The sequence below is a fragment of the Alligator mississippiensis genome, chromosome 1 (assembly GCF_030867095.1).
Source record: "Alligator mississippiensis isolate rAllMis1 chromosome 1, rAllMis1, whole genome shotgun sequence".
Lineage (NCBI taxonomy): Eukaryota > Metazoa > Chordata > Crocodylia > Alligatoridae > Alligator > Alligator mississippiensis.
Window position 1 is genome coordinate 483865093 of NC_081824.1, and position 14365 is coordinate 483879457.

At 52.6% G+C, this 14365-nt stretch overlaps 1 protein-coding gene across 1 annotated transcript; it reads left to right on the plus strand.

Moving 5' to 3' along the window:
* The first annotated feature begins 4887 nt into the window (after positions 1 to 4887).
* On the plus strand, positions 4888 to 8450 carry LOC132249245 (zinc finger protein 883-like). Its single transcript, XM_059723816.1, has one exon. It carries the CDS (start codon positions 5196 to 5198, stop codon positions 7230 to 7232), a length of 2037 nt encoding a protein of 678 aa, XP_059579799.1. The 5' UTR covers positions 4888 to 5195; the 3' UTR covers positions 7233 to 8450.
* Positions 8451 to 14365: the final 5915 nt, after the last annotated feature.

The window sequence follows — 14365 nt, forward strand, 5'->3', positions numbered from 1 at the left end:
CAGAGCTGCACCTATTTTCCGCTGGTCCCCACTGGTGAGTTCATAGAGGGCCACCAGATCTCCTCTCAGTCTTCTCTTGTGCAGGCTGAATAGATTCAGGCCGTTTAGTCTGTCTTAGTAGGGCCTGCCCTGCTACCCCTTCACCATGTGAGTGGCCCTTCTCTGGACCCTCTCAAGGTTAGCCACATCCCTCTTTGAAGTGCGGCGCCCAGAACTGGACGCAGTACTCCAACTGTAGCCTGACCAGCGCCGCATGGAGGGGAGGATCTCCTCCCTGGACCTGTCTGAGATGCATCTGTGCATGCACAACAAGGTCCGGTTAGCCTTACTGACTGTCACCCCATGTTCATCTTGGAGTGTATGTTGACTCCCAAGATCCCTTTCAGCTGCTGTGTTGAGAAGGGTGTTCCTCCGCCTTGACGTCGAAGTGTCCTCCTGTACCTCTGCATCCCCATCCACCGACGAACCTCGGTTGAAAGCTGGCCGTTGAACTTCAGCCAACCTGGAAGAGAAACGCACGCTTACCTTTCAGGGAGAGATTTAGCCTGATCCACCCTAGCATGTTTGCTGCGCAGAAGGGCGGGCCATGGTGGAGGAATGCAAAGCCGCCCGGTAACACCAGCTCCAAGTCACCAGTTGACCTCTTCATCCCCATCCACCGACGAACCTAGGTTTAAAGCTCGCTGTACAAGATCAGTCAACCTGGAAGAGAAATGCATGCTTACTTTTCAGGGAAAGATTTAGCCTGCTCTGCCCTAGCATGTCTCCCGTGTGGAAGCGCGAGCCATGGTCGAGGAATCCAAACCTGCCAGGTAACACCAGGTCCAAAGCTGCCGGTTGACCTCTCTGATGCAGGCCTTGTGGCACCATCCATGTCTGCTCACCAGAAGAACAGATGAGAAAACCACCTGTGCTCCTGTCTCTGTAAGCATCATATGTGCCCATATGGATGGGGGTCAAGGGGTAGTGATCAGAGGGCTGGATGAGGTCTGGGATCACGGCCGTGACGTCCTGAATCCAGGCAAGCAGCAAATCGCACGTGCCATGGGATCCGGGCGACAGGTGGGTCCCTCCGTTCCGCTCAGGAGGGAGTTGCCCAGACGAGGACCCGGCGTCTCTTCCTGTGGGTTTTCCGGCATCGCTCAGTCTGGGCCGTGCGTGGAGCCACATCGGGTGCTCTGGAGTCATCCTCCCCTGCCTACTCCTCCCATGCTGCCAGGGCCTCGTACCTGTTCGCCAGGTGTACTGCGGGGGTCAACACTGCAGGAGCACAAATAGCCCTGGCCCTGGTGGTAACGGTCCGTGATACCATTGGGGCGTTGGGTCCCTCCCGGGATGCCTCTCCACTAGGTACTTGACCCTGCAGAGAATGGAAATACTCATCAATTTTGTCCTCGGCAGCTCTGATTCCCCTCAGCCCATTGACCTCCTCCTGGAGCTCCCTCACCTGCCCCTCCAGGACCCGAAGGTGGGGACACGTGGGACAGGCGAGGGTCACCGTGCACTCCCCGCACAGCCCACAGAGGCCCTGCCAGACAGCCTGCCACGTCCTTACCACTATTGTAGAGTGACCTGTCTTCCTCTTTCCCCTGTTGAAGAATCGGACCTGGCTTCTGCTTGCCCACCTTGTGCCAATGCCGGCGCAAACACAGGCGCGCCCTTGCAGGGGGCTTGCACTCCTGCCTGCAAACTGCCTGGAAACGGCTCCTGTTGACAGTCCCTGCTCACTGACTCCCTGCTCACGGGCCATTGCAGGGCTGGGGGGCTATGGGTTTGTTTTTTTTTATGAGAGAATTTGCAATTTTTAAAGAGAAAACCAGGATCCCTGCATGTCATGTGTCAGCTGAGTAACGTACCCCTGGCTGTCCTGGCTAAGCGTGCAAAGCGCTGTAGTGCAGAGTGAGTGCAGACAGGGCTGTGGGGGCAGCAGGGCAGGAGACACTGATGCTGTAACGCCTGTTCCTTCAGCTCCAGGAGGTGTTCCTTAGGCAGTTATTCTCATTTCCTCCCTCTCTTGCCTAGTGTGTCCTGTCCAAACTCATTTCCACTCATTTGCCTGGAATTGCACTGGTGTTTGCTTCCTGTGACCATACATCCACTACCTGGATGAAAAGGACCATCCTCTTCCCCCTGCTATGCCTTCCCTTTCATCCTAAATGTCCATCTTCCCTTGTCCTTCAAGTCCTTAGTCTAATCCTTGAGTTCATTGGCTCCATTCCCCAAATTTCAGTTGCTCATTCTGCATCCAGTACCAATGGTTAAACTCTCTCTAACCACTTCCCAAACAGGATATCGAGGCCCTGCCCCTGAACTGATCTGCCGCATCCAGGGAGGACAGGTGGAGCTCTGGGTCTGTTGTGATGAGGACCGTGGGGCAATCTCGAGGTCGGAGGACGTGCTGCCAGGTGAGTTGTGGCTGTCCCCTCCACCCAACTCCCCTCTCGCAAATGCTCCATGCCCAGGGTGAAAGGGAGCCTGGAAACTGCAGACCTGCCCTGTGCTGCCATTTCAGGGTGTTGACCTCATATAGCTTATGCTGTCGTGTGTGCAGACAGGTGTTGTTCCACCCCCTGAAATTCAAACTATGGAAACTCTCGGTAGTCTTTTTGCCAAAGACCCCCAAGGATAGACATGGCCTCTTGTCTGATTTAATATCAAGTAAACTTTAATAGTAATTTTTACAAGTTCCTCCCTGCATTACAACCTGACACATGGCTCCTTTAGATATTACAGCAGCAGTGTTTGGTGGTGCCAGCCTCGTGTCCTCCGCTGGGTGTGGGAGATGTTTGTTTCTGGCTTTCCTGCTGTTCACGTAGAAATGCACGACCGCGCCCCAACTCCCCAGAGTAAGAGCATGCACACAACACCCTATTCCTTTGTCCAGTATTTCAGTAACTTGTCTAAATTGTCTAATCCTCAAGTTCCTTACCAGCTGAACAGTTTTTCACCAGTCATAATTATGGGTTAGTTTTCTAAACTCTTCCAGTACTGAAATGATGGTTTTCTTTGATATTTAAGATGGCAGAGAAACATCTCATGGTCAGAGCTTTTTCGGACCAGATGTGTTCTCAGGAATTCTGCCCCTTTTATACAGTCGGCAACACTTTCCTTGTTCTTTCAAGTGTATTGCTTGTGCCATTGTAGATAATCGTCAAAAGGAAACCAACAAAAGGATGAGAATCCAAACAAAAGGTCAGTCCGCCCTTCTCGATCTTTGGCGTGACTGATATGTTTGAGGCCCAGGAGGCCATGCTCCAGGGATGTACCATTTTCTGTAGCCACTTTGCAGATATTCCAGAACCCATCCAGAACTTGTACTTACATTTCCTTGTCTAGCACAGTTAACACCACAGCCACTTACAGCAATAACGGTATACAAACACAGCCGAGCAAGCAAGACAATGACTATGGAGAACGCAGTGAACCTTGAATCTTCTTTGTACCAAGTGAACTTCGTGATGATTCACTGCTGGTCCGCATCCTGGAAAACACAGACAGAAAAGGGAAGGGCTTAACCCCCTTTAAGTTTGTTCCTGTCATTGGATCATTTTTGACACTGTGGCTTGGCCCTGCCCCTGGCCCTGGCCCTGGCCCTGCTGGAGCTCCTTCAGAGATTCCTCTCTTTGCAGCTTGAGAGGCTGCTTTTTTAGCAATATTTTCTACTTCAAGTGACAGCTGCTGCAAGGTGTACCCTCCCACACACTTTCCTTCCTTGGCTTTCACCAGGGGTTTTCTGTTGGGGTAGGCTCCCCCTATCCTTTCCCAGCCAAGAGTAAACCACAAGGCAGTGGGAGCCAAGGTTTTCAGTCACTCTGCACTCCCCTTTCTCAGGGGTGACAACGTGGCATTTCGTAGAGACTGCCGTGCCTCAAGTAGCTCCACCATACTAACTAGTCCTAGGAGGGTGTAGTTATGAGGACTTAGTCAGGACTAATCTTTCGGTTCTTCTGCCCTGGTTATCTTCACCCTCATGGGCACAGCCTCTCACTTCTGGGCTTTTTCACCCCCAGCCATTCTTGTTGGACAAGAGAGAGGCTGGGGCTGTCCCTGGTGTCTCCTGGTCTGGTTGACCTGGAGCACGGGGCGTGTGTAATCCTGGCCTCAGGTTGCATGAAGTGAGTTGGTGGGGTGGGTGGGATTCAGAAGATTTCATGTTGTGGGGGGAAATGAACCCCCCACTGTTTGCACCAGAATCACCCCTTGTGATGTTTCCTCTCTGGGGCCCCGAGTGTTACGAAGCCTGAGGCTCAGCCCAGAGTCCATGTGCGGGTTCGTGCCAAGGCCTTTGTCCCAGTGCAGCTGTCTGTGATGTGGAGGCTGCCTGGGATTCATTAGCAGAGGAAAGCTCCATGGGCTCATTCCCTGCACCAGACATTGCCCCAGAAACAGGTAGGAAGCAGATCACTGCTCTCAATCCTCCACTCCCAGAACATTTCTTGGAGGGATAATGCATGAACCATGATGGGTTTTGCTACCAAGCAGTGTAAAGCAGTGCTCAGCACACACTCCTGACTGGTGATAAGTCCTGGACATGCACCACGAGGCTGTTCACCCTTGTACCTAGATGCTGCTTTCAGGACTGCCAGAGATCAAGGGCAAGCATTGCAGATGGGTCTCACCAAAGCCCTGGGGTTTCTGGCGTGTGTCAGCCCAGTCAGGTGTAGGGCTCAGCACCATCTGCCCCTGGACGCACCAGTGCTGTGGGATACAGCAGCCCTTTGAGAGCCTCATTTTTCCTTTGATCAGATCCCTCTGGTCTCATCCTCAGCCTGTTAAAACATGAAGCCATTCAGGTACAGTGCAAACGCACATGTCCCACGTGTTTGTTGGAGCAGGGCCTGAGGTGATGGGGCTGAGAGCTGGGCCAGAAACCTTGAGAGTCTGCCTCTTAACCCCACCGAGTAGAGAAGATGAGACTGGCACAGGGACCTGGCACTGCCTTACCCCCAGCACTTGGGATTTTGGCAGAAACACCTAGTTTTCTTGAGGAAACACAAGTGCCAAGGTCCAGTCCTGCTCTGAGGCCCATCCCAGCAGAAGGAGTAGCAGTGCTTGCCCCTTGGCAGCAGGGCAGGGACTAATCTGGTGTTTCTTCCTCCCATGCAGGACATGCCTGGTTGCTGAGCAGAACTGAAGAGCCAGCTGCTGAGGAGGGGCCTGGAAAGCTGGAGCCAGCATGGGCTTCCCTGGGGAGTATGGGTGAGGTGGATTCCCTGACCCCAGCAACAGACCAATGGCACAAGGGTCAGGGGATGCTCCAAAAGCAGGAGAATGTAGCAGTGAACAAGGTCCCGTCTCTATTTGGGCATTGGAGTGAAGAAGGGAAACAAGCCCAAAACAGCCCAAGGTCCAGGGATGAATTTGTGGTGCTGAGACACCAGAAGAGGCAGAAAGGAAAGGCCCACTGGAGAGAGACACTGCATGCAAGGCAAGGCAGTATGGGGGGCCTCAGAGGGAAGCAGGAGCCTACCACCAAGCACAGGGGGAGAGCCCACTCCTGCCCTGAGTGCAGGAAAAGTTTTAGCTGCCCCTCAGTCTTGGCTCTGCACAAGATAAAGCATGCTGGGGAGAAGCCCCATGTTAGCACCAAGTGTGGGAAGAGCTTGACCAGCCTCTCTGTGCAGAGGAGGCAGCAGCCACACGGCTGCACAAGGTGTGGGAAGAGCTTCAGGCAGCCCTCCAGTCTAGCCAGGCACAGGTGCATGCACACAAGGGAGAAGCGTCATCCTTGCTCTGTGTGTGGGAAGAGTTTCACCTGGTCCTCTGACCTGGTCCGTCATCAGCTGATCCACACAGGGGAGAAGCCACATCATTGCTCTGTGTGTGGGAAGAGCTTCGCCCAATCGTGGAACCTGACCAAGCACCAGCGCATCCACACAGGGGAGAAGCCATATCAGTGCTCTGTGTGTCAGAAGAGCTTCACCTACATCTCCAGCCTGAAACAGCACCAGCATATCCACACAGGGGAGAAGCCATTTCAGTGCTCTGTGTGTGGGAAGAGCTTCACCCAGTCCTCCCACCTAGCTGAGCACCAGCGCCTCCACACAGGGGAGAAGCAACATCGCTGTTCTGAGTGTGGGAAGAGCTTCACCCGACCCTCCCACCTGACCCATCACCAGCTCATCCACACAGGGGAGAAGCCACATCAGTGCTCTGTGTGTGGGAAGAGCTTCACCAACCGCTCCGGTCTGACCCGGCACCAGCTCATCCACACAGGGGAGAAGCCACATCAGTGCTCTGCGTGTGGGAAGAGCTTCACCAACCGCTCCTGTCTGACTCGGCACCAGCTCATCCACACAGGGGAGAAGCCATATCACTGCTCTGTCTGTGGGAAGAGATTCACCCAGCGCTCCCACCTAGCTGAGCACCAGCGCATCCACACAGGGGAGAAGCCACATCAGTGCTCTGTGTGTGGGAAGAGCTTCACCTACATCTCCAGCCTGACACTGCACCAGCGCATCCACACAGGGGAGAAGCCACATCAGTGCTCTGCATGTGGGAAGAGCTTCACCAACCGCTCCAATCTGACACAGCACCAGCGCATCCACACAGGGGAGAAGCCATATCAGTGCTCTGTGTGTCAGAAGAGCTTCACCTACATCTCCAGCCTGAAACAGCACCAGCATATCCACACAGGGGAGAAGCCATTTCAGTGCTCTGTGTGTGGGAAGAGCTTCACCCAGTCCTCCCACCTAGCTGAGCACCACCGCCTCCACACAGGGGAGAAGACACATCGCTGTTCTGAGTGTGGGAAGAGCTTCACCCGACCCTCCCACCTGACCCATCACCAGCTCATCCACACAGGGGAGAAGCCACATCAGTGCTTTGTGTGTGGGAAGAGCTTCACCAACCGCTCCGTTCTGACCCGGCACCAGCTCATCCACACAGGAAAGAAGCCACATCAGTGCTCTGCGTGTGGGAAGAGCTTCACCAAGCGCTCCTGTCTGACTCGGCACCAGCTCATCCACACAGGGGAGAAGCCATATCACTGCTCTGTCTGTGGGAAGAGATTCACCCAATGCTCCCATCTATCTGAGCACCAGCGCATCCACACAGGGGAGAAGCCACATCGCTGTTCTGAGTGTGGGAAGAGCTTCACCCGACCCTCCCACCTGACCCATCACCAGCTCATCCACACGGGGGAGAAGCCACATCAGTGCTCTGTGTGTGGGAAGAGCTTCAGCCGATCCTCCCACCTGACCCGGCATCAGCTGATCCACACAGGGAAGTAGCCACATTAGTGCTCTGCATGTGGGAAGTGCTCCACACTGTCCTTCAGGTGGGCCTAGCCCCAGCATGTCTACACAGGGGACAAGCCACATCAGTGCTCTGTGTGTGGGAATAGCTTCCCCCACTCTTCCCATATGGCCCAGCACCAGCTTATCCACAAAAGGGAGAAGCCAGATCAGTGCTATGAGTGTGGGAAGAGCTTCACCCCCTCTTCCAAGCTGGCCCAGCAGCAGTGCATCCACAAAGGGGGAGAAGCCACATCATTGCTCTTAGTGGAGGCAGAGCTTCACCTACTCCGGCAGCCTGTGCCGAACACCAGTGCATCTACACAGGGGAGAAGCTACATCGGTGCTCTGAGTATTGGAAAAGCTTCCCCCATCTCTCCCACCTGTCCCAGTATCAGCACATCCACACCCAGAAGCATCTCTATTTCTGCCAGCCGTGCAGGAAGCCCTGGGAGATGTCTGCCTGCTCAGCACCCACCAGTGGTGCATTCAGACAAGCACCCTCATGCTGGTGACCTGAACAAAGAGTTCCCCCAGGCTTTGTCCCTTGTAGGGCACAGTGGGAGTCCAGAACCCAGACACTCACCCCCAAGTTTTGATTGTGGGGAAGGGGTAAGAAGAAACACCTCAGGCAGAGATCAGCCCCAACGAAGGGGAGATGAGATTTGTTTTTTGTAAAAATATATTTCTCTCTCTATATATGGTTGTATGTATCTAAACCGATCCTGTTACAGAAAAAAAAAAAACCCTGCACCCTTGTACCCACACTCCTGTGCACCTGAGCACCCGTACAAAGGCCCGCTGGCCACCCGTACCCATTACAATGTCTGAAGCCACGTGCAAAACACACACAATGCACCCAGTCCTTTCTGGTCTCTCCAACCAGCCCTCCCTTCACACCTAGTCATGCCCCGTTTCTGGGGTCAGGTACTCTGCTCAACTGGTCTCTTCTTCATTGTCACTCCAGCTTCCACTGGAGGACCCACTGCTGCTGCTGTTGTCACTGTGGCTGTCCTCCATACCACTTGTCTGGTCCTCTTCTCTGCTGCCATCGCTCTCTTCTTTTGTTGGTGGGGGTTGTATGGTCCTGAGCCACGTGTCCCTGTGCCAGATAGTGTTTGCTGCGTCTTCTCCATGTGATGAGGAGATGATCTTTGTATCAGGCTTGGAGCCTATGCATTCCCCATCATGAATTAAAAGCAGATAGTAGTCCCAGGGGAAGAAGTGCCTTAATGATAGGGTGACCTCCCCCAGACCACTGTCTTCAAACGACACCCAGGGACTTTCCTTGGCTGCCTCCCAGCTTTCTCCTTCCTCCTGTTCCAGGGCTTCTGGCATATGAGCCCCTGAGTTGCAGGGAGGAGTTCATTTATGGCTGAGGAAGCATTCCCTACCTTCCTCCCTGACCTCGCCTTTCCTCACCAGCACATCAGCCCTCTCCCAGACCTGCCCATGCCCAGTGGGGTCTGCCAGGAGCTGCTACTGCCACCCTATTAGCCTTTTTTACCTGTTTTGCTTTTCAGCCTCTGCAGACCTGTGCAGCACTTGGTACCTGCTCTTTGTTAGACCCTGCCTCTATGCGATGCCCAGCAAGTAGGGAGAAAATGAATCGATGCACGCATTGCTCGTCAACAGCTTTATTCAAAGTGGAGAGATCTTTGGGCCAGCTTCAACAAATTGGGGAGCTGCAGTGAACATTCTCTCTTTTCATATCTATATACCTTGATTTTTACTCATTAACATTTACCCCACCTTTGCTCCACCCTTAGTCCTTCCCATCTTAAGCTCCACCTTTGTCTACTGCTTACTTCATTAGCATGCAGTTGCCTTTGCATGTCACTCATTTACATGTCTTTTTGCTATGAGCGCATGCTTAAAACCCTGACCTCTGCTTCTCTCCATCACTTGAAGTTTCTTGCTGATGTCTTCACCATCTCCAAGGTCTTGCTTGTGCTTTATCTCCTCATGATAGCTAGAGGTCTACATCTTGTTTCTTGTACACAGTGAGCTATATATCGTAGAACAGTACTGTATCGTGAGGAAAATGCTTGCCTAAGTGTCTTGCAGTGTTACTTTTAACATACCATTCAGCTTTTTGGTCAGCAGCTTTGCTAAGCCTTTTATTCAGCTGCAAATCCAATGCTCCCCAAGATCCAAATACTGTCACCCTGACACTCTTCCCTCCCTCCCTTTTTTGCATTCTCTCCTGACATCCCTGCTAGCAAAGCTCCTGAACTGAACATGGTACCTTGTGGTTGGTGTCTGTGTACTCTGCAGAGCTGTGCTGTGGGAATCCTCAACCCTTTCCAGGGCAGATCTCTTTCCCACTTCCCAGACCCTTGTCTTTCAGAAGATTCACTGTTACGCAGAGCTTGTTCCTAAGCCTCAGGAGCAGGAGTTGGTCCCACTCAGGGCTCCACTGCCCTGTCCCGCTGTGCAGCCAGGACCCTGCCGTGTTGAATGAACCCTGGGCAGGAGGTAGTAGAGTCCCTTACGTGAGTGCAGTGTTTTAGGAGAGGTGAAGGAGGTGCAGCTGGTGGCAGGTCCTACCTTCCCCCCTGGAAGGGTGGGGAAAGTATAAAAATATTCTCCTGGTGAAATGTAGCACATTGTAATCTCCCACTCAGAGTACTGAGGCCTTCCTGAAAGTGCCACAGCCATTTGACTCCATAATAATCCTTGGGACATATACTGCTGCACAGATGCCCAAATCACCCCCGTATCCGTCAGGTAACTGCCCCCTTTCAGGGAGTCTGGCCCTACTACTGCTTCCTCAAGAGAGGGAGGATTGCAGGGAGGGGAGACCTCCCTCCCTGGGAGTCCCTGTGCTGTTCCAGTGTGTGGAAGGCAGGGGAGCACGTTCACACAGAGGTAGGTGGGCTGCACACATGTGCTTCTGCTGAGATAGCTGCTTGTGGCTCCTCTGAAGGCAGGCAGCAAGCAAGGCGGGCATGAGCCAGAGACCCCAGGACCAGATGCTGTGGGCAGAGGTCAGAGACAAGAGCCCACATAGCCGAGCCTTTCCACTGGAGGAAGTTGCAGGACTCTGTTCTCCTGGGACAGGAGCAGGACATGAGACTACTGTGCAGGCCTGGCTATGAGTAAAGGCATCAGTGGGGAGCAAAGCCTTTGGCAGAGGGGCTGGGGTGGGACATGGGGAGGCTGCTGAAGGGCCTGGTGTTGCTGCCACTGCCCATGAGTGCCCTTGCCAGCTCCCCTGGATGGAGAGAGCAGGAGGGTGCGGAGGGCTGCAGGGCACAGGGAGACTGGAGGGCAAGAGGAATGGTGCAGTGACTAAGGGAAGCCCTCCCCTCCTTTGCCCCATGGATGGTAGATCCCTTCTTAGAGCTACATCCCCGCTGTTTTGTCCTCTGTGCTGTCCCTCCTTGACTCCTTCATGACCTGCTGTGTCCTCTGGAACATCATCTCTATGGCAGTGGGTTTTTTTGGTTTTTTTTTTTTCCTTAAAAACATTTTATTAGAAAACCAGACTGCAACAAAGGGCTCAAAACGACCTGCAGGGGAAGAGCTGTGACCACGTAGGCGGTCTACCCAGGGCAGGGGAGACATCTTGATCCTGAATGTGAGCCCTGCCCTTTTGCTTGAGGCGGAGCAATGGGGGAGGTGGAGAGGAGAAAGGTGCTGAGTTTAAAGGAAGAGGCAGCACGCAGGCGAGCGATGATTATGGAGAGCTTTGGAGCAGCAAGCGAATCATCTAAGGCCTTGAATACCATGTTGTCCACATCCCTCTTCAAGTGGGGTGCCCAGAACTGGACAGTACTCCAGCTGCGGCCTGACCAGTGTCGCGTAGAGGGGGAGGATCACCTCCTTGGCCCTACTTGAGATGCACCTGTGGTTGCACAATAAGGTCCAGTTGGCCCTGCCGACCATGACCTCGCATTGTCGGCCCATGTTCATCTTGGAGTCAGTGATGACTCCAAGATCCCTTTTCGAGAAGGGAGTTTCCCATCTTATAAGTGTGCTGCCAGTTACTACTGCCCAAGTGCAGCACCCTGCTCTTGTCCGTATTGAAACATATCCTGTTTTTGTTAGCCCACCCTCAACCTATCCAGGTCTTGCTGCAGTCTTTCCCTCCCTACTAGTGTGCCCACCTCACCCCAAATTTTGGTATCATCAGCAAATTTGAACAGGTTGCTTTTCACCCCATCGTCCAAATTGCTAATAAAGATATTGAACAGCGTGGGCTCAAGGACCGAGCCCTGGGGGACTCCGCTGCCCACTTCCCCCCAGGTCAATTATGACCTGCCCACCACCACCCTCTGAGTACAACCGCTCAGCCAATTTGCAATCCATCTGACTATGTAGGCATCAATGCCACAGTCACCTAGTTTTTGAATGAGGATGGGGTGGCAGACAGTGTCAAAGGCCTTGCTGAAGTCCAGAAAGACTACATCCACAGCGACACCTGCCTCCAATGCTTTTGTGACCTGATCGTGAAAGGCAATCAGGTTGGTCTGACATGACCTGCCCCTAATGAAACCGTGCTGGTTGCCCCTGAGCATGAATTTGTTCAGTTTCAGATGTCACAGATATTTCATAGATTTCATAGATATTAGGGCTGGAAGGGACCTTGGAAGATCATCGAGTCCAGTCCTCTGCCCCAGGGGCACGAAGTCAGCAGGGGTCATAGGATCCTAGTAAGCTTCATAGATTCATAGATGTTAGGGTCGGAAGAGACCTCAATCGATCGAGTCTGACCCCATGCATAGGCAGGAAAGAGTGCTGGGTCTAGATGACCCCGGCTACATGCCTATCCAACCTCTTCTTGAAGACCCCCAGGGTAGGGGAGAGCACCACGTCCCTTGGGAGCCCGTTCCAGACCTTGGCCACTCGAACTGTGAAGAAGTTCTTCCTAATGTCCAGTCTAAATCTGCTCTCTGCTAGCTTGTGGCCATTATTTCTTGTAACGCCCGGGGGCGCCTTGATGAATAAAACCTCACCAATTCCCTTCTGTGCCCCCGTGATGAACTTATAGGCAGCCACAAGGTTGCCTCTCAACCTTCTCTTGCGGAGGCTGAAGAGGTCCAGGTGCCCCAGTCTCTCCTTGTAGGGCTTGGCCTGCAAGCCCTTAACCATACGAGTATCCCTTCACTGGACACTCTCCAGGTTATCTGCATCTCTCTTGAAGTGCGGCGCCCAAAACTGCATGCAGTACTCTAACTGCGATCTGACCAACTCCCGATAGAGGGGAAGTATCACCTCCTTGGATCTGTTCGTCATGTATCTGCCAATGCACGATAAAGTCCCATTAGCTTTTCTGATGGCTTCATCACACTGACTACTCATGTTCATCTTGGGGTCCACTAGGACTCCAAGATCCCTTTCCGCTTCCGTGCCACCAAGCAGGTCATTCCCTCGGCAGTAGGTATAGGTATACTGGACATTTTTCCTCCCTAGGTGCATCACTTTGCATTTCTCCTTGTTGAATTGCATTCTGTTGTTTTCTGCCCACTTGTCCAACCTGTCCAGGTCTGCTTGCAGCTGTTCCCTGCCCTCCGGCGTGTTCACTTCTCCCCATAGCTTTGTGTCATCTGGAAACTTGGATAGAGTACACTTCACTCCCTCGTCCAAGTCGCTGATGAAGACATTGAAGAGTTTCGGTCCAAGGACCGAGCCCTGCGGGACCCCACTGCCCACATCCTTCCAGGTTGATACAGACCCACCCATCCACTACGACTCTCTTGGATAAACATCCAAATGTCTCTTGAAGGTGTTCTAAGTAGGTGCTTGATCTACCTCTAGTGGCAGTCTATTCCAGACCTTGGAATCCTCTTGTTCTTGCCACGTCTTCAAAATGTGGACATGATAATCTTGTTTTTTCTTCTTATCTGGCTAGTGTATCTCAAAGTCTATGGGTCCCACTTGATGTATAACTTTGTAAGGTCCCTGCCGTTGTGCAGGTAGTGTACTCTTCTGGTCGGGTAACAAAATTAACACTCTGAACCCCACCTTGAATTTCCTGTCATGAGCTCTTCTGTTATAATGGGTTACTTGTCTCTTTTGGGCTTTGCTCATATTTTCTTAAAGCTTCTCTCCTCACCACCTCTAGGTGCTCCCTTAACTATACCACGTATTGGATCCAATTCTTATCTTTCCTTTGCTGTTCTTCCCAGCCTTCTTTAATCCAATCTAGTAGTCCCTGTGGTTGATGTCCATACAACCCTTTGAAGGGGAAAAATCCTGTTGAGGCTTGGGGAGCTTCTCATACCGCAAATAACAAAGGCAGCAACATGCGGTCCTATTTTTGTGCGCTCTCTACCACAACACTTTTTAGCATATGTTTAAATGTTCTGTTACATCGCTCCACTAGCCCGTCGGTTTGTGGGTGGTAAATGGCAGTCTTTAGGTGTCTAATTCCCAATGGTCTTACTCACCCCCTCAAACACTTAGGATATAAAATTTGTCCCTTGATCCATCAACAGCTCTTTAGGGACTCCCACCCTGGCAAATATTTTTAGCAGTTTTCCTGCCACCCTTGGGGCTGACACTGTTCGCATTGGCACAGCTCACGAGATCTTATGGCATAGTCTAGTAACACTAAGCTATATTGGTGCCCAGCACCACTTCTGGGCAGTGGCTCAATGATATCTACTGCCACCCGTTCAAACGGATGATTAGGGGTCGCTCTATGGCATGCGGGGCACGAAGCACAGTAATTCGCTACTTCGCATAGTAATCCCATCCAAAAAAAATCTTTCATGAATATGGGCTTCCATTTTGACCCTCTCCAGGTGTCGACCCATAGGGAGTTCATGGGCGACCTTCAATAGGGCCCTCCTGTAGCGCCGGGGTACCAGCAGCTGTACTGTCTCCTCTCCCTTGGTTTTCCACTGCTCAACTCTATAGAGGAGATCATGCCTCACCTCGACTCTTCAGGTTGTCTTCATCACCTCCAGATGCAATATTCCACTGTTGCGTTGAGCCAGATGTTCCTGAAAGGCATACCGGAAACCTTCCTCCTGGCTCTGCGCCAATCAAAAATGGCCTTCGTCACATAGTTGGGCGATGTCTATCTCCTGCTTTTCCTCTTCCTTATGTGGGAGAAGTTCACTCTCCGCGATGAACCCTTCAACCATGGGTGCTGGGCTGTGGTTATGAGGTGCCCCTAC

Coding starts and splice junctions, on each gene's coding strand:
- LOC132249245 (XM_059723816.1), top strand. CDS start 5,196: ATGGGTGAGGTGGATTCCCTGACCCCAGCAACAGACCAATGGCACAAG.